The sequence below is a fragment of the Fundulus heteroclitus genome, chromosome 24, assembly GCF_011125445.2.
Source record: "Fundulus heteroclitus isolate FHET01 chromosome 24, MU-UCD_Fhet_4.1, whole genome shotgun sequence".
Taxonomy (NCBI): domain Eukaryota; kingdom Metazoa; phylum Chordata; class Actinopteri; order Cyprinodontiformes; family Fundulidae; genus Fundulus; species Fundulus heteroclitus.
In genome coordinates this window covers 5963637-5982895 of record NC_046384.1, presented here as the reverse complement: position 1 = coordinate 5982895, position 19259 = coordinate 5963637, and the positions used below count along the sequence as shown (strand labels likewise).

Genomic DNA, 19259 nt, shown 5'->3' with positions numbered 1-19259 from the left:
GTTGATACTTCCGGGTTGTTTTCCACTTTGTTCCTTGTTCTGCTGTGAGGCCAGAAGCGGGAGTGAATCTGAAAGAAGTCCAGCAGCTGCTGCAGGTGATGAAGTCTGGAAAGAAGTCCAGCAGCTGGAGGCACAGCGGAGAAACTGGAGGGAAGCAGGAGCTCAAAGAGCGGCAGGACGCAGCAGAGGAGACACCAATGATGGGGGATGTTTTCCAGCCCAGAGTTCTGCTGCATCGATTAGGTTTGGAGATTTCCTTCTTCATGCTAACTGTGTGGATGGAGCTAAAGTTTAGGAGCCGTTTTCAGCAGCTGATGGATTCCTCCTCTTCATCAGAACTCGTTGCTGGGTTTCCCCCAGAAAACTGGCTAGGCCTGCAGCTCTGCATAGGAGGTGCTAATGCTAGCTTAGCATGTAGCATAGGAGGTGCTAATGCTATCTTAGCACGTAGCATCGTTCAACTTAAAAATTTTCTTGCCTGGTCACCTGGTAAAGTTCCTCCGAACTACGCTTTTTTTATTTTTCTCGTCTAGAAAGAGGGTCGTATGCTTTTCTATTGGCTTTATTTTCACCACTTGCCCATAAAATTCTTAGTATTGGAGGCACACCAGAAAACTTGTCCTGCAGTCAGATTGTTCCACCTCAGCTGCTCTTCTCTCCTCCAGAGTTACCATTATCACCTTGGCTGCGTCTCTCCTTGTTCAACCAGTTCTGGCAGGGCTCTGCAAACTGTGGCTTCGGAGCCGCAAGGGACACTTTGGACCTTCCACAGTGGCTCTAATAACTTAACTGGCTAAAAACCTACTAATGTTTTTAAAAATATATAATAACAGATGCAGAATTTAAAAATTATTAAATGTTTTAACATAATAATTTAATTGAATTTCCACAACAGAATGACACTAAATATACCAGTGATCATTTTTAGGGTGAAACTGTCAGTTCCTGAGGTTCAGTTTTCTCTACACTGCTGATCAAATATTTTTCTCTAAATTGAATCTTTACCATTATTGTAACATTGTAAAGATCTAGTTGTTCATACAGCATGTAATGTGTTTCAGTGTTGGCTGCAGATGTTAAAGTAGAGGCTCCTGAAGAACAGATTCCTGAGGGGGAGCCGCAGGAGTCAGAGCTCCTCCACATAAAGGAGGAACAGGAGGAACCCGGGATCCATCAGGAAGGAGAGAAGCTCCTTTTGAAGGAGGAGACTGATACCAAGTTTCCATTAACTGATGCTCCTATCAACAGTAAGGATTTATTTAGTTAATTTGTGTGTACCGTGATATACACGGTCCAAAACTCACTGGATTCATTGCTTTCGATCAGACTCAACCAGTGATGATGACAATAATAACTAGAAAAATTTGCATTTCCTGCGAAAATGCACTGTGAATGCAGTAAGCTGAATGATTGAGCAAAAGATGCAGAAGTTCTTTGAAGAAGAGAAAAAATGGCTGAAAAGCATTGAAGAAGTTGAAAAAGTTGAAGAATTTGAACATGAAAGAACAATAGCTGAATGATTAGAAGACGAACAAAACTAAGGGAATGGCACCAAACATCTCCTAACTCATTCTAAACACTGAATCGTTTAACAAAGCAGAAGTAGAATTTCAAACTTGAATATACTCTAGCTATATGTGGGCCTGCATTTCTAGGAGTATAAGGGGTTTCGCCCCCCATTGAAAAGCATTGGATGTTTGACACCTCATAGCTTGGAGATGCTTTATGCGACGTAGGCCAAATTTCTTGTGGAGCTTTCTCTCTAAAGGAAGTAAAGACTCTGTGAAGCAGACGTTTGTACAAGCTTCCTAGGGCTACTTCCGGTTAGCAACATGCTAACCGTTAGCCGCTAACATGGTTGTGTTCAGTATCCCCCTGTGATGGCACTCTGTTAGGTTGGTCCAAATCCTGTACTGGGAAGTGCCTCAAAAAGGGTGCCAATACTTAATGTCACCAAACGTCACCAAAGTTCATGGGTGAGATCGGCCTCCTCTACCAACTCAGCCTCACCAAATCTGGGGCCAGAACTCAACATTTGACCAAAATGGTGTGTAGTGCCATCTCCCACAGGTGGGTGGTGCTGTTTAGGCCGGGGGGCGGGGGGGGGGGGGGGGGGGTCGTGTCTGGGCATCCTGCCAGGTCCAGTTGGAGTCAGAGGCCCAATAGGAAGGCATGTGAAATCCAAAAAGTGACACAAAAGTGACACATGGCTGATAATCACTTGAAAATTTTAAAATGTTAAGAGGAAGTGACTTTCAGATTCCTACATTAATCACAGCCACTGCAGTGGATGTCGAAAGTTGCCATTCTATCCCAATGGAGCCTGTCCCTCTGGCCCTCAGAGTTCCGTTGTCATGGAAACTCACTCACACCTGCAGCTGACCATTCTACCGAAGTGCAGAGACTTTGCTCAGACTCTGCCTCATTGGAATAGTATGGAATACTTTGCCTCAAACAAATGGTAGAGACGTAATTTTTTCTGCGTTTATTTCGTAACGGATAGGAAAAGAAGACAAGCTGTCGGTTTTTGCTGGAAATATTTTAATAAAGGTGTAAAAAAAAATTATGATACAAACGGGATTTTTATGGATATGCAAAAATCCTTTAAAAAGGTCCCGAACAAATCGCTCTAGCTGAAAAAGTATAGGAGATATCAAAATAATTCCTTCACTGCGAGTATCAGTCGGCTTTGGAGGACAACTGTGCTTATTTTTATGTTTGTACAAAAATCGGTGTAGGCATAGTGACGATTTAAAAAGTGCATAATTTGGGGGCATGGAGTTCTGAACCTGTTGCAGCTGCGATTTACCCCGCGAGCAGCACTTGGTTTCTCCGGAACGATAACGGTTAGAGACGTAAGTTTTTCTGCGTTTATTTCGTAACGGAAAGGGGAACCGGACAAGTTATCGGTTTTTGCTGGAAATATTTTAATTTAGGCACAAAAAATCCTGGAAAAAAGGTAATTTTGAGGAAAATGCGAAATCCCCGAAACATAGTCCCTAACAAATCGCTCTAGCTGAAAAACTATAAGAGATATCAAAATAATTCTTTCACCGTGAGTATCAGCAGGGTTTTGAGGACTATGGTGTTCATTTTTATGCTTGTCCAAAAATCGGTGTAGGCATGGTGACGGTGTAAAAAAGTGCATCATTTGGGGGGAAGGAGGTCCAAAGCGTTTTCAGGATTTTGCACATTCGCTACTCCCGAACAAATTGTTCCTGCAGCCAAACCGTAACAGTTATTCACAAAATTCCTTTTTTGTGAGTGCCAGAAGGGTCTGGACTTGAATGTGTGAAAGTCTGATGCCTGTACATTAAACGGTTTAGGAGTAGCGACGATTTGAAAACATGTGTTGTTTGGAATTTTCAGGTGTCATATTTCACAATCGCTCCATTGGAAATGTATGAGGAGGGTTTAGACTTGTTGGTGGTCTAAGGTGATTTGTGAAAAAACTGTAAATGCTACACCAACGAGGGTTACATTTCCTGAATCCACACAAAAATTCCTACGTTTTGATTTATAATTTATTTATGTGGATAGGGTAAAAATTGAGCGAGTAAGAAGAAGTTGTTCGGAGAAGAAGAATTTGTTGAATTTCTACAGTGTGCACTCTATAACTGCCTCCTTGACGACCATAGCAACGCATATTATTTGCTGAATTTCTTGAAAAGCCAAAATTATTTTAAGGAGGTATGAAAATGGTAAAAGATATGAAAAAGCTGAAATATACCATAATAGCTGAAAGATATCACTACATTTTAAAAGTTGAATGACGTTTCTAGCTGAAAGTAGGCTGAAACAGTAAGCTGTCAAAAAGCAGCTGAAATGAGCGGAATTTTAGTGAATTACATTCATTTCTTATGGGAGAAAAAAAAGCTGAAAATTTGCAGAAAAAGCTGAATTGTGTATTTTCAAAAGTTGAAAAGTTAAAAGTACAAAAAGATATAGCCATCGATTCCAGAAGAAGCTGAATAGTTTAAAATTTGAATAGTTGAAATCGGACAAAAACTGTAGGAGGGGAAGCGAATCAAACTTTAAACAGTAAAAACGCGTAAGAGGATCTCAATAACTGTGAATGCCTACTGCATTCACAGTAATAATAATATATGGTGTATATATATGTGTGTGTATGTATATATATATATATATATATATATATATATATATATATATATATATATATATATATATATACATATATATATATATATATATATATATATATATATATATATATATATATATATATATATATATATATATATTAGGGCTGGGCAAGTTAACGCGTTAATTTCGCGTTAACTCATTAGACTATTAACGGCGATATTTTCTTTAACGCGCGTTAACGCATGTTGGTCACATGCTTTTATTTTGTGAAGGTCTGTTGCTGCGGTGTAGGGGTTTGAATCAGAACAGTAGGTGGCGATAATGCGCCAATAACCTCGTTGTCAGCCCAGCCTCAGATTCAAAGAGGAAGAAAGGTGCTGGCCGGAAAAAAACACAGCTGACATGCGGAAGGCGGTGTTTCCCGCAGGTACCGCGAGCGAGCTTAGGCGAGGCGAGGCGGTGAGTTGGCGGCCGGAACAAGTTTTGTGCGGAGCGGAGCGGGGGGGGTCTGCATCGACGCCGTCGGTGAAATCGCTTCTCGTTTCAAAGTATCCATGTATTTTTGCCTGTTTTCCCCCTGCCATTCACTATATGCGCGCGAGAAAGCAACAACAAAAAACCGCGTGTCAACGTCAAATAAACGCAAGCATATCGAGTTAGCAAGCATTTCAGTTTTAAAGTTCTTCCAGCATGGAATATGACAGAAACAATTTAGTTGGAACCACTGCCAAGTTAAACTTTGGTATTGAACATAAAATGGTAATGCTGCTCCCTGCTGTTACCTCAGAAATTGCCTGTTTTTGGTAGATTTTTTCCCCATAAAGAGAATTCCCTGTCAGTGGCAATAAGCTTTAATTTATTATTATTGCTATTTTTTGTTTTACATGTTTAAGTTGAGCTTTACACTAAATATGTGTTACTGATAAGTGCTACAAATGTTACAACACTTTTGTTCATATGGCAGCAGAACATTAAAATAAAAGTGCTCTTTACACTACTTTTGAATTCATTCTTGGAGTTTGTAAATACAATGCGATTAATCGCGATTAATCGCGATTAATCAGTGCGATTAATCGCGATTAAATATTTTAATCGTTGCCCAGCCCTTATATATATATATATATATATATATATATATATATATATATATATATATATATATATATATATATATATATATATATATATATATATATATATATAAAAAATTATTTAACTTTTTTGATCTCACAATGGAGAAATTCACTTCTGCATTTTAACCCAACACCCTTGGGGAGCAGTGTCCAGCGCCCGGGTAGCAGTCTAGGGTTAAGGGTCTTGCTCAGGGACCCAGAGTGGCAGTTGAACTCAGAACCTCCGGGACACAAGCACAATTCTCTAACCACAAAGACACTATCCCTTTTAATCTGTCTTGATCAAAATCTATGTGCCATCTGCAAAGTTGTTGAGCCACAGTTAGCTGCTTTTCTTATGCAGAACAGTTTTGTCCGGTGTGCATCTTAATGCTTTAATCTGCACCAGGTGGGACAGATGAAAAAGGTTCCGGAATAAAACAACTGAACAACAAAGAAAACTAAAACATTCAGTGGTGTGCAACAGGGACAAGGAGGGGAACTATGAACAGAGCTAGCATGAGGGGCTGACTAGCCTTTAGCTTCTACAGAACCTGGCTTTTGATTAGCTTTTGTTCACACAAACATTAGCTCACCGGCAACAACGACCAGTAATATAACAGATGATTTTAGAGTGAAATAAACATTGAGTCATTGAGGTTTCCTACACCGCAGTGGCCGAGTCGGGGCCTCTCTCCCTGCCATTGCTTGACTGTCGGCTCCCGAGTCCCATATAGTAGTTGTCATGCTACTTGCTGGCTGCCTTCAGTACGGAGTTCCATTAATGCCTTCTAATTTCTTTGTGGACCGTCTGAATTTTCTCATCCTCCATGAAACAAAAACACATCCACCTCCGTGCTGGGCCACACTGTTGATTCGAGAGCTTCCATCTGTGTTCAACGTCTATTAGTTTACTCGGTATCTGCTGCGGTGACTTTCCAAGCCAGGAGAAATACTTTTGTCTCAAATACTTCAATTTATTTAAAAAATACTTCAATAAAAAAACTAATAAACATGAGAAACTAACAATGTGAAAAACTATTCAATAATTAGCTATAAATAAAATGTGTGAATATGTGCAATAAAAAGCTATACGTAAAGACCGTATAAACAAATGAGCAAAAACTTTCACAAAAAAAATTTAGGTATCCATGTCTCAGTGTCTGGTTCACCTGGAAAGTGCCACACGTCATTGCTGCCATCAGTAGGTGGTGGTCTAGCTTGAATCGCACACCGGGTGATTGGCCTGATTGAATTGCTCTTTTATCTTGGGGCAGAGCCATCGGTGTGCTTCATGGGGCTTAGTCCATAGCCGATGAGCAGGTGGCCGATACTTCTCATCTTCTGCTGCACTGTGTTCCCTGGGGAAACAAAGACATCTTTTAAAGATTAGATTTGACTGTGCTTATCTAAATCACAGGCTAAAGCTAAAGTTTCATCTGACACTGATTTATAAGTGTAAGAACACAATGGTAATCGTGTAATGACATTTATTTTGTGACCACAATGGTATAGAGAATAGACTTCTCACCTTGAAGAAGAGATCTCAAATGAAGTGGTTGGATGCACGGTCCTTTCTGTTTCAGATGGTCCTGCTTCCTCATAGCTGTAATAACTTAGAGATAGGTTAGTTCACTGACACGTTTCCAGATTATGAGATGATACATTATTTCCTACTGTTCTCCAAAAAAACAGCAAAAATAACAAAATAAGTGTATTTGCAGCAGTGTATTGGTAAAGTGTAAATAATGTAACCGCTTCATAAAATGCTTTTAGATCATCCAACATACAGTACAGGTAAATCTTCCTTTGGTCTACAGAAACAGGGAGAGAGGGACAGTAACTGAACGTTCTGATTACGAGACAATTTATTTCTTACTACTCGAAAAATAGCAAAATAATCCAGAACAACACTGGTATAAAACAGCAGTTGTTTTGCGAAAGTGTAAACGATACAAACACTTCATCTAAGGCTTTTTAGACCATCCAGCTTACAGTAATAAAAGTAATTGTGCAGCTGGAGTGGGAGGAGGGAGGACGGGTGAAGCTAATCACAACAAGGTACATTAGGGCTGGACAATATAGAAAAAAAGCTTATCCATAAAAAAAATGCATATTGATCGATATTGATAATTATTGAAAATATTTAAAACCATATTTTATGTGCAGCTCTGCCTGGACATTTTATGATATTGCTAAATGATTTAATTGTAATAAAGAACACAAACACAGAATTCCAATTAAATCTTTATTTAACCAACTTTTCTAACCATAACAGAATTTTTAAGAAAAATAACTTAAGAGACCTGAGTTATGTTATTAAATAATGACAAATAATAAACTAAAGTGACCAGTAAAATGACCAAAATAAATATACCAAATGAATAAATAAAATAGGCCATTTAGGTGGGAATAGTACACTAGTTACTTCTCAGGTTTCATAATTGAGAGGCTGACGCAGGGCTGAGGTCCGAGGTTGTGGCGTGGGAAGACCCAGACTGCAGCTCATTTTGCACTGATTCTCTGCACTAGTTGCACAATTTAGGGAGCACTGTTAGAGAAAAACTTTATATCGCAGATCAAGAGTGGCGAGTAATTGTTTGAAGCCAGGTTTTGAAACTGCAGACAACAGCAGCATCATCACTATGAAGCACGTTACTGCATGCGTTGTGTCCTTATGCCGCTTGGACGCTTTGTCATTTTATCACAAAGAAGGGAGCCCGGTTTAGCTGCTATACCTGCTTTGTTTTGGAAGAAGTTCCAGAAGATTCCTACGAAGACGCAGAGCGGCTGAAACTGCTCACGGGGCTGCAGGTGTGAGTGGCTGAGCAGCTTACGTGATGAAACAAGTTGGTTGCGTTACCAGACTTTTTTTTTACCCGTTCCTTGCAAGTTTTACAAATCACTGTGGTTTATTTCTGTCATACTGGCGAACTAGTAAAACCCCGTTTTGGGACCGTTTCCTCCACCGCTCCTTGCTGCAACATATTCATGTGCTGTGTGTTGTGGTTTGTGAGGGCGGCCCTTTGTGACTGCGTGCCTGGGTCTGTGATTACGATTAATCGAGAGGAAGTAGTGACTGTAGCATCAACTAATATGATAGGCTGAGAGGAAGGAAGGAAAACTCTTTGTCGAACTTTTATCGACCCTATTTTTTCCTATCGCGCCACACGTCTATCGATCAATATATTATTATTGAATTATCGTCCAGCCCTATGCTTAATACCATGTCTATCTTTGTTTAAGGGGTTAAACAAAGATAGACATGAAAATGGATATTTATTTACAAGGGGACAGATAGGGCATTGGGACTTGCACTACAGTCAATCCCGCAACCTGACGTCACAATTTGGGAGGTGGCAGTACTGTTCTACACCAAGATGGCGGCTCCCATAAAAGGACCTTCAAATGAAAATTACTCTTAATTAAAAAAGCTTATCATTTATGAAACAGTATGTAATAATTTTATATTGAAAGTACATTCAGCAGTTTGAATTCTGATTTTGACCGGATTTCTCCTTTAAGGGGCCGAGCCTTCGCTGCTGCTGCACCCACCCTTTGGAACTCACTGCCCCAAACCATCAGGATCTCAGACTTGTTACTGAACTTAAGATCACATCTCAAAACCCACTTATTTAAACTTGCTGTTTGTTGGATGATTTTTCACATATTTCTGTGTTTTTCATTCAATTGGTTGAGAGGAAGTAGTGACTGTAGCATCAACTAATATGATAGGCTGAAAGGAAGGAAGGAAAACTGTCTCTATCAAATTTTTATCGACCCTTTTTTTTCCCTATCGCGCCACACGTTTATCGATTGATATATATTGTTATTGAATTATCGTCCAGCCCTACGGTACATTACCTACAGCTCTCCAAAAGTAGCAAAATACCATAAAGCAACACCATTGTAAAACATTAGTTGTATTCTAAAGGTATAAATGATTTTACCACTTCATAAAACGCTTTTTAGATAATCCAGCCAACAGTAAAGTGACGCTTCTATTGGGCTGCAAAAGCTGGGGACGAATGAGGGAAGCTAAACTGTCTGATCACGGGACCATATATTATTACCTGCAGCTCTCAAAAAATAGCAAAATAACATAAAACAGCCATGTTATTCATGACTGTAACTAACTGCAGTCGACATGTAAGGTAAAAATGCTGGAAATATTGATAATTTTTTTTCGACGGGTAGGCAACGAAAGGGGGGACCCGTCGTGTACCGATCTGACTCATTTTGTGGGGTGCACCCTATATTCTTGGATGGAAAACGGTGAGTCTTTCGACTTTGTCATTCAAGGAACGTTTGAAACGTTTGCATGTTTGGATTTAGGATACTTGGATTTCTACGTATTGGATCTGGTGGATTTTTGATGTATCAGCAAATACAGCAGATGTTGGTAGCCATTTGGCCTTGATCAGTCTACCGGCTGCAAATGACGCGCTCACCAAGGCGTTGAACGGATAGACCTGGAAGGTGAAGGAGCAGAGCCGAAAGCTGGCTGTGCTGGTACGCAGACTGGCTTTGGTGGTTGAACTCAAGGGCAGATGGGATAAAATTTTGCAAGTGTAACGCAGAAAAGCCCAACAATTTGAAATATTGGATTCGCTATTTGGAGCCAGCAAAAACTTAAAGCTGACAGGAAAGTCAGAGCAGCTTGCCTCATAAACAAATAAAGTATTTGGATTCTGCCTTCCCTTATCAATGTAACCCCTGGATTGTTATGGCTGAGACTGCTCAGAACTCTCCCCCTGCTCCCTCCCCTCCCCTCTGTTGTTTTATTCTATGTTTTAATGCAAAATAAACAATACGAAAAAAGTAGTTAAACAATTAAATCTTACTAAATTATCTAAATATATCTTGATTAAAATGTGTCTCAGTTCAGGCTGAGATCAAAATACTTTCTAATGTGCATAATGTGCTTCAGTGTTTCCTGCAGATGTTCAGCAGAAGCTGATTGTTAAAGAAGAAACTTCTTTAGACCACAGACCTCCTGCCGACCTGCATGACCCAAAGCCCCCCCACATAAAGGAGGAACAGAAGGAAGTCTACATCAGTCTGCCAGGAGAGCAGCTCAGTGGAAAAGATGTGATAAATCCCATCAGGTTTCCAGTTTCTGCTCCTCCCTTAAAGAGTCTGGATGATGAACAGTCTCTGCTGCTCTCACAGCTTTATCCAGACCAAATTAAAGACAGAGAGCTTTCAAAAGAGAATGATGATGAAAAATCTATCAGAATGCAAGATCATGGAGATGCTTCCATTTCTTTGAAGACTGAAGACATTGAGAAGGATGAAGAGGACAGTGATGTAGAGAACCCTCTCTCTAAGCTGAAACATCTCTCAGACTCTGGATATCAGAAATGTTCTACAGAAAAGAAAAATGTAGAGTCACGGAGGAAAGTCCAGACAGGAGTGAAGCTTGACTGCAAAGACTGTGGCAAAACATTTATAGGAAAATGTGTTTTAGACACACATATGAGAATCCACACAGGAGAGAAGCCTTTCTGTTGCGATCTATGTGGACAAAAATTTAGCCAAAAAGCCCATTTAAACACGCACATGAGAATCCATACAGGGCAGAAGCCTTTCTGTTGTGATCTATGTGAGCAAAAATTTCGCTATAAATCAAATTTAAACACACACATGAGATCCCATACAGGACAGACGCCTTTCTCTTGTGATGTATGTGCACAAAGATTTCGCTATAAATCAAATTTAAGCACACACATGAGAATCCATACAGGACAGAAGCCTTTCTGTTGTGATCTATGTGGACAAAGGTTTAGCCAAAAAACTAATTTAAATTCACACATGAGAATCCATACAGGACAGAAGCCTTTCTGTTGTAATATGTGTGGAAAGAGATTTAGCCGAACAGCAAATTTAAACACACACATGAGAGTCCATACAGGAAAGAGACCTTTCTGTTGTGATCTATGTGGACAGAGCTTTAGCTTTAAATCAAATTTAAACGCACATATGAGAATCCATACAGGACAGAAGCATTTCTGTTGTGATCTATGTGGGCAAAGATTTTTCGAAAGAGGAAACTTCAACGCACACATGAGAATTCATACAGGACAGAAACCTTTCTTTTGTGATATATGTGGAAAGAAGTTTTGCCAAAAATCACAGTTAAACACGCACGTGATTATCCATACAGGCGAGAAACCTTTCTGTTGTGATCTATGTGGACGAAGATTTAGCCGTAAAGCACATTTAAACTCTCATATGAGAATCCATACAGAAGGGGAGATAGCTATGCTGTGAATATTAACTCAAACTTAACCACTAGGCCCACTCCCCTAGGTAGTGGGATTTGAAAGTAGTACCATTTACCCTTTCACATATTACATCACTTGGTCATAAATATGGATAAGTGGAGGAGCAGAGTAGGGCGGGCCAAAATGGGCGGGCAAGTGGAACTGCGCCTCAAAGCACCTGTTCTTCCCATGATAGTGTTCTTGGTGTTGCTGTTGACTGCTGTTGACTGTTGACTTCACCCCATGAAAGGTCAAGCAACAGGAGGTAGGAGCTATAATTAGGCGTTTTCAGGTGGTGCCACAGTGTTTTAGGTATGCCTTTAAAACATCCACAGTTGTTTCTCAAATCAGCTCAGATGGTCATAAGCCAGAATCCTGAATTAAATTATCACACCAAATACGGTATGGCTTGCTGATATTAAAAAAATACAATTTCCAACTAGTTTAAGTTTTACAAGTTGACAAGGAGTAAGCACTAGCTCAAATATTTGGTTCCCTAATCCTTCACACACCCCAGGTCATCAAGATCTTCCCTCTTGTGTTCTTCCAACACAACTCTGCTGCTCCTCACCTATCGAACACTTCCTTGAGGCCATTTTTGTCCAGATTACACCTTAATTACACTTGTATGCTTAATTTAAACACTTTATTTGGATGATGAAATTATAGTTTCAATGTTTCAATTTGTCCAAATAACTTTATTTTGTTTCTGGTGGTTTCAATGAGAATTTCAGTTCTGCCTCCTTTATATCCATTTTAAACATCATAAACATAGCATTCATTAACTTGTTTATGAACTGTTTTATTGTAGTGGAGATCAGGATTCTGGCTTCTGGAACTTTGTTAGACTAGCTTACAGTCTGTAAAATTAGGTTATAATACAAACAGTAGTACTGAGGCATTTAAAGAAAGACACAAAGATAATAAAACAGTACATACAGACAAAAAAATGAAGCATAGCGTCACATAATACTGTTTATTCCCTGGAAAATGGTATAGTTTCATGCTCACTTTGAATTCTTGGAAATTTAATATGTTTAGACCAGCCACTGATGATTCAAATCACAAAAAAGTGGTAGACAGACGTTTAAAAATTGACTTCAAACATTTAATCTCATGAATTTGGGCTTTCACTGCCATCTGCTGTCATATGAGAGTAAGTACAACTTGAAGACCATAGGCTTTTTAATATTTCTTTTGTCATTTTAAACATGAAACTACCAAAGCACAAGCCAAGTAGTAGAACTAAATGTTGAAAAGAAATTAAAAGCTAAATAAAATAAAGCAGGTCACTTAATAAAGCTGCATTTTCTGTATGCTTTGTATTTATATTCACATGATAATATTTTCAGAATTAATAATAACATTTGTTAAAGATTTCATGTATCTTCTGCACCAAGGGCATAAGTAGGGAGAACAAGCAGATTGAGTTTTATGTAATATCAGACTTTATTATTGAACTAAGCAGGATTTAGACAGGATCAGAAAGGAAGGTGCATCTTCTTTCTGCCTTTCCCCAACGATCAGGGATCTCCTGGTTGTGTCTGGTGCTGCAGTGTTCTTATTGGGTAAAACACCTTTAAATGTAGTGGCTGAGCACATAAAAGACAACCTGATGATATAATATGCAAAAAACGCCACCAAACGTTAACGCCACCACACGTATTTTACGCGAGCGCGCGTTTTTTACGTCACCGCGCATTTCCAGCCAGAACGCACGGTGAGGTGAAAAACGCGCGCTCGCGTAAAATACGGGTTGGAACTGCGCGTTATTGTACGGACGATTATTGGCCTTTACGGCTTGCCATAGATCCGTTCCATCAGCTCATTTGCGCGTTCCCATAGGCAATATTTCATTTTTCTTACTGATTTATTTTTTTGTATTTTTTCGAGGCGGGGGTTCCTTTTTGTATATCTTTGTATTTGCATCCATATTGCTTCTAAAAATTAAACAACAGAAATACATAAAAAATACATTGTATATTTATTTATTTTTATAGCAAAAATGTTTCCCAGTCGTGGTTAGGGAAATAAAAATATATAAACCATTTCTTAAAGTACATTAAAAAAACCCCAGCTATAAACACATGGACGTATAGGCGTATAGAAACGTATTTGATTTACAATATTCTTCAGGTTTTTTTAATCATTTATTTGATTTGCATATGTATGTATTTTGTGCTTAATAAATGTATTTTAATAAGGTATGCCTTGGCTTTATGTGTGTTCTTTGTTCTATTCTCTGTTCGGTTTTTGTAAAAAATAAACAATGTGGCTGCTATAATGAAGGGGGTATGGGGGAGAGAAACGAAGAAGTAACACAATAGTTACTTTTACTGGTAACTAGTTACTTTTATAGTGGAGTAACTCAGTAAATCAGTTACTTTTTGGGAGAAGTAACTAGTAACAATAACTAATTACTTTTTCAAAGTAACGTGCCCAACACTGCTGGTTTTATCTAGTTTGAGGAGACTAGTGGAAGGGGAGTTTTTCTTTTCTTCGTTGTATTCACTAGGGTATGTGGAGCGAGTGTGTTTTTGTTGGGGACAACAAAGTGTATTTAGTTGTATTTGTGTTTTCCTTATTGTTACTCCCCCAAACAGTCTAATTTACTTAATTGGGTTTTAACTATGTCTCTCAGTTACAAGGCTTCCAGGTCCAGCATAGACTCCTACTCTTAATGTGGTAATTTTTGTACAATTAAATAAAATTATCTTTGTTCATAGGAACTTGTGTATTCAATAAACTATATTCAATTTGCAGCAGTCCCTCTGGAAAATTCTTACAAACTTATCTGTGTGATCTGGTAAAAAGAGGATCCAAGGTCCTCCGCACATAACAGAAACTGTACCCAAGGTCACAGAAATTGTGGACGTCAGAAAAGGGACATTCTTAGGCTTGGACAAAGGGGACTGATAACAGAAAACGGGTCAGTTATATCCTGGGGTCAGTCTGCTGACTTTAGATAGTCTTGGCCAAAATGTATCATATAACACCCAAGTGGTAACATGCTATTCCGCTGATGTCATGTTGGTAAGCTTCTCTATTGATGGTACTAAAACATCTTTTTCTCTTATTTAAAAAAGAGGGAATATGTTCTCACACGCTAGTGAAACTTTGATAGAGATAAAGTACTTTAACAGATACTAAAAATCAGAAATTAACCACAAGAACGATCACTAATCCAGTATTTTGTATTGTAGAATCCATGTTTTACCACAGTAATACGCTACACTCCCATTATTTCGGGAAGCCATTTTCTTGTCCAGCAGAATGAACTTCTATCATTTTGTATTAATAATACTGAATTACAAATAAGCAATATGTGTTGGAAAACTGTTTTTGATGACTGATATCCGTCAGGTTAAAGTGAACATGACTCATTGAAGACTTTGATTCTCATGCCGATTTTTATTTTATTTGGGTTTTTTTTAAATAAAGGACTAAAAATAAAGCAACCACACGACATGATTGTGTGTCGTTTTCCTGTGAAGTTGATGAGAAATCCTGAGAAGACTGTGGAATTCGCCTCTGTTGTCCTTGTGCTGTTGTCAGGATGACCGCCCCAAGATGGCGGCCGTAATTTATGTGCCGCGACAGTCAATGCGGGGTCTACTCTTTACACTTGTCCACGGTGACACCCCTCTTCCCAAACACTCGGTGACGTAGATCCCTCCTGGTTCTTTGTTGTTTTGTTGGTGAATCTGAAAGAGAGCAGCTGCTGCTGCAGGTGATGAAGTCTGGAAAGAAGTCCAGCAGCTGGAGGCACAGCGGAGAAACTGGAGGGAAGCAGGAGCTCAAAGAGCGGCAGGACGCAGCAGAGGAGACACCAATGATGGGGGATGTTTTCCAGTCCAGAGTTCTGCTGCACCCATCAGGTTTGTAGATTTCCTTCTTCATGCTAACTGTGTGGATGGAGCTAAAGTTTAGGAGCCGTTTTCAGCAGCTGATGGATTCCTCCTCTTCATCAGAACTCGTTGCAGGGTTTCCCCCAGAAAACTGGCTAAACCTGCAGCTCTGCATAGGAGGGGCTAATGCTAGTATAGCATGTAGCATAGAGGTGCTAATGCTAGCTTAGCATGTAGCATCGTTCAGCTTAAAATTTTTCTTGCCTGTTTACCTGGGAAAGTTCCTCCGAACTACGCTTTTTGATTTATCTCGTCTAGAAAGGGGGTCGTATGTTTTTCTATTGGCTTTCTTTTCACCACTTGCCCATAAAATTCTTAGTATTGGAGGCACACCAGAAAACTTGTCCTGCAGTCAGATTGTTCCACCTGAGCAGCTGATCTCTGCATCTCCTCCAGAGTTGCCAATAGACCCTTTTCACAGTGACGTCATGCAACTTCCGTTCTGCGGTGAAGCAGGGTATCTTTACTTCCGCTTTCTCCGCGAGCAGTGTTTTTACATAGGGAATTCACACAGTCCCTCACCAATCTACCCAAATTTCGTTTGGGAGACGTGCACAGACTGGTACAAAAGCTTTCGGCCACACCAGCCTCCAGACTCGACAAAGATGACAAGTTCTTTGTGGAGCAGTACCTTTTCGATTATGAAGGTAAGAGCTTTGTCTTCTTAGCTCTGTTGTTAGCATAGATGCTAGGATAATGGTAGCTATGCTACCAACAGGACTTTTGTCATTTATTAGTTTTCTATTTCTCCATTATATTGCTACGCTAGCTTATACGCTACGCTATATCAGATATATCAGCTATTCTGTTTCACAGCTTTTAGTCAATGAGTCACACCAGGGATATAGTTGATGTATAATGTTGAGCCTTTTCATACAGTGTCAATGCTGTTGGCCACTTGGTCACAGCTATATGAATAAAAATGAGGAGCCTCATTCCCTCCCGTTTTTTTTTTTTTTGTGTAGTATTTTACTGAGGTTGCAGACTTTTGCAGTATCCCTCAAAAATTCCTCGGTGGGTTCAGTGTGTTTCTCAGTCTCGTCAGTAGATCTGGAGCCTCAATTAATAAAATAATTCTGCCCATTCCTGTTAAAACTGTGATAGTTTAGGACATCATAGACTGAGAAAGACGCTGTCAATAATGTTGCAAGCACACTGCATGCACTAATAATCAGTTCACCATAGTATTTATGGATTATGCTGCTGTCGGGGCAAACCCCTTGTGTCCTATACTGTTATTTTTCAGGAACTGACCAAAAAAACATGGATTTAAAAAAACTTCAGACATCCCACTTCATATATTTTAGTTATTTATTACATAGATACTTCATAGCAGCTCTGTCCATTTTACCTTTTACCTGTCCTGTTTATCCTGCTGCCTTACTCCAGTTCCCCTCTGCCTTACAGAAGAGCCTGCTGCCGAGCTCTGGTGGGTTCCTGGTTCCAAGAAGTCTCTCTCCGGGCCGTCAGCTCCTGCCAACACCATCACCCTGTTCCCGTGCAGTTCTACCTCACTGGTTACATCACCCTCCATCCCATCAAACCTTCAATAAAGACTTTCATTTTAAGTCCCTTGTGTGTGGTTCTGGGTTCATCCATAGACAAATTAGATTTAGACAACTTTATTTGTCATTATGTATGCACAGAGTGCGTACAGAACGAAATTCCGTTTGCATACAGCTTGAGAATTACAGTAAATTACAGCAGTGATTTAACAGTAAACAATTGAAATGTAAACAATGCAGGAGAAAGAGACAGTGTGCGATCACAGTGTACAGGTGAGTATTTTTAAAAACCATTTGTATGTGCAGAAATTAATTAATTTCTCAGATTAATTTCCTTTCATTAACAGATTGATTTTGACAGCTCTAATAAAATTTTACGTGGTGAGCCACTGAAATTATCTTGGGAATAGCTAAATAAACTTATAACTCAATTATCTTTAAGAAAGAAAGATGGAGTTTAATTTGTTAAAGACCACTTGCAGAAACATAGGTGTCCTCGGAAGAGAAGTGCTGACTGCAGACGTAAGTGCTGCTGCGAAGGATTTTAAAATTTGGCCCCTCGTCTCTTCTTATTGCCGTCACCCAACGGGCTCCAGTCTCAGCATCAGCCGGGAAGTCGTGAAAACTGAGATATGGAAAGTTTTTTTTGTTGTTCGAACACTGTGGGACACTGCAGTAGCGGTTTCTCTGTGATTGTGCCATGCTTGGTGGATATGATGCTGCTGAGAGATGGACACAAGGGGAGAAAAAAATAGATTAATTATAATACTTTTTAAAACCTTTATTTAACCAGATAAACTCCCATTGAGATTAAGATCTCTTTTTTTAAAGGTTGATCTGACTAAGAGGTCAGCAGCACATGTCATTACTAATACAGTATAATAAAACAATTTCAGGCTTCTACTTAAAATATACAGTATTTTGCACAAAAACTAAAAAAAAGTGCATTAATATAAGTGCAAATAATATTATGAAGAAAATTCATTATAATACACAGAAAATTCAGAAACAGAAGTACTGTCCAATAGACCCACGGTAATTTTTTTTAGGAATGAACAAAAAGATTCAAATGGAATAAGATCTTTTTAATTCAGTGACTGCAATTATATATATAACACGTCACCATAATCAAGTAAAGGGAACAATGTAGCAGATAAATGTCTCTTTTTTCACTCAGTGAACAAGATTTATTTCTATAATAGCAAAGCTACAGTAATCATTTTATAACATCTACATGAGATTAATGACAGGTAAAGTAAGCTAACAAGCTGCTCCATGTTAGCTTTGATCTTCATGTTACTGTCCCAATCAAAGCATCTTTATAACAGCAATGATCGCTACCAATACTAAGGAAAATAAAGATAGTCAATAAGACACGTTTAATATTGTGCTCTCAGTCTTACCTAATGAAATCACGCTGATTACTGATGGGTAAAAGTTTGGTAAGGTAAGCTAACAAGCTGCTGCATGTTAGCTTTGATCTTCATGTTACTGTCCCGATCAAAGCATCTATATAACAGCAATGATCGCTACCAATACTAAGGAAAATAAAGATAGTCAATGCGACACATTGTGGTCTCAGTCTTACCTTATGAAATCGCGCTGATCATCAGTGAAACACCTCTTCACCTCCCGAATTTTCTATGTAAAAGCATGTAGCCGGAAGTAAAGATACCCTGCTCCGCTTCAAAACGGAAGTTGAGTGACGTCATGTGAAAAGGGTCTATTATCACCTTGGCTGCGTCTCTCCTTGTCCAACCAGTTCTGGCAGGGGTCTGCAAACTGTGGCTTCGGAGCCGCAAGGGACACTTTGGACCTTCCACAGTGGCTCTAATAACTTAACTGGCTAAAAACCTACTAATGTTTTTTTAAAATAAATCTAATAACAGAGAATTTAAAAGTTGTTAAATGTTCTTTCAACAGAATAATTGATTTGAATTTCCACAACAGAATGACACTAAAGATACCAGTGATTATTTTTAGGTTGAAACTGTCAGTTCCTGAGGTTCAGTTTTCTCTACACTGCTGATCAAATCTTTTTCTCTAAATTGAATATTTCCCATCGTTGTAACATTGTCAAGATCCAGTTGTTCATAATTCATGTAATGTGTTTCAGTGTTGGCTGCAGATGTTAAAGAAGAGGCTCCTGAAGAACAGAGTCCTGAGGAGGAGGAGCAGGAGTCAGAGCTCCTCCACATAAAGGAGGAACAGGAGGAACCCGGGGTCCATCAGGAAGGAGAGCAGCTCCTTGTGAAGGAGGAGACTGATACCAGGTTTCCATTAACTGATGCTCCTATCAACAGTAAGGAGGTTTTTAGTTTGTTTATGTTTCCTGTGTTGCATCTAAAAGCCAAAACTTGC

General features: G+C 39.2%; 1 protein-coding gene and 1 non-coding gene across 3 annotated transcripts; both read left to right on the top strand.

Moving 5' to 3' along the window:
- The first annotated feature begins 202 nt into the window (after positions 1-202).
- LOC105917011 lies at positions 203-19053 on the top strand. Of its 2 annotated transcripts, none has more exons than XR_004927977.1 (3): positions 203-243; positions 1062-1247; positions 19015-19053. It is a non-coding gene; the product is annotated as an uncharacterized LOC105917011 (transcript). The 2 variants fall into 2 exon arrangements; XR_004927976.1 differs by lacking the exon at positions 19015-19053 and adding an exon at positions 10150-10190.
- On the top strand, positions 10326-12748 carry LOC118557739 (gastrula zinc finger protein XlCGF8.2DB-like). The gene has a single exon (XM_036128020.1). It carries the CDS (start codon positions 10458-10460, stop codon positions 11490-11492), a length of 1035 nt encoding a protein of 344 aa, XP_035983913.1. The 5' UTR covers positions 10326-10457; the 3' UTR covers positions 11493-12748.
- Positions 19054-19259: the final 206 nt, after the last annotated feature.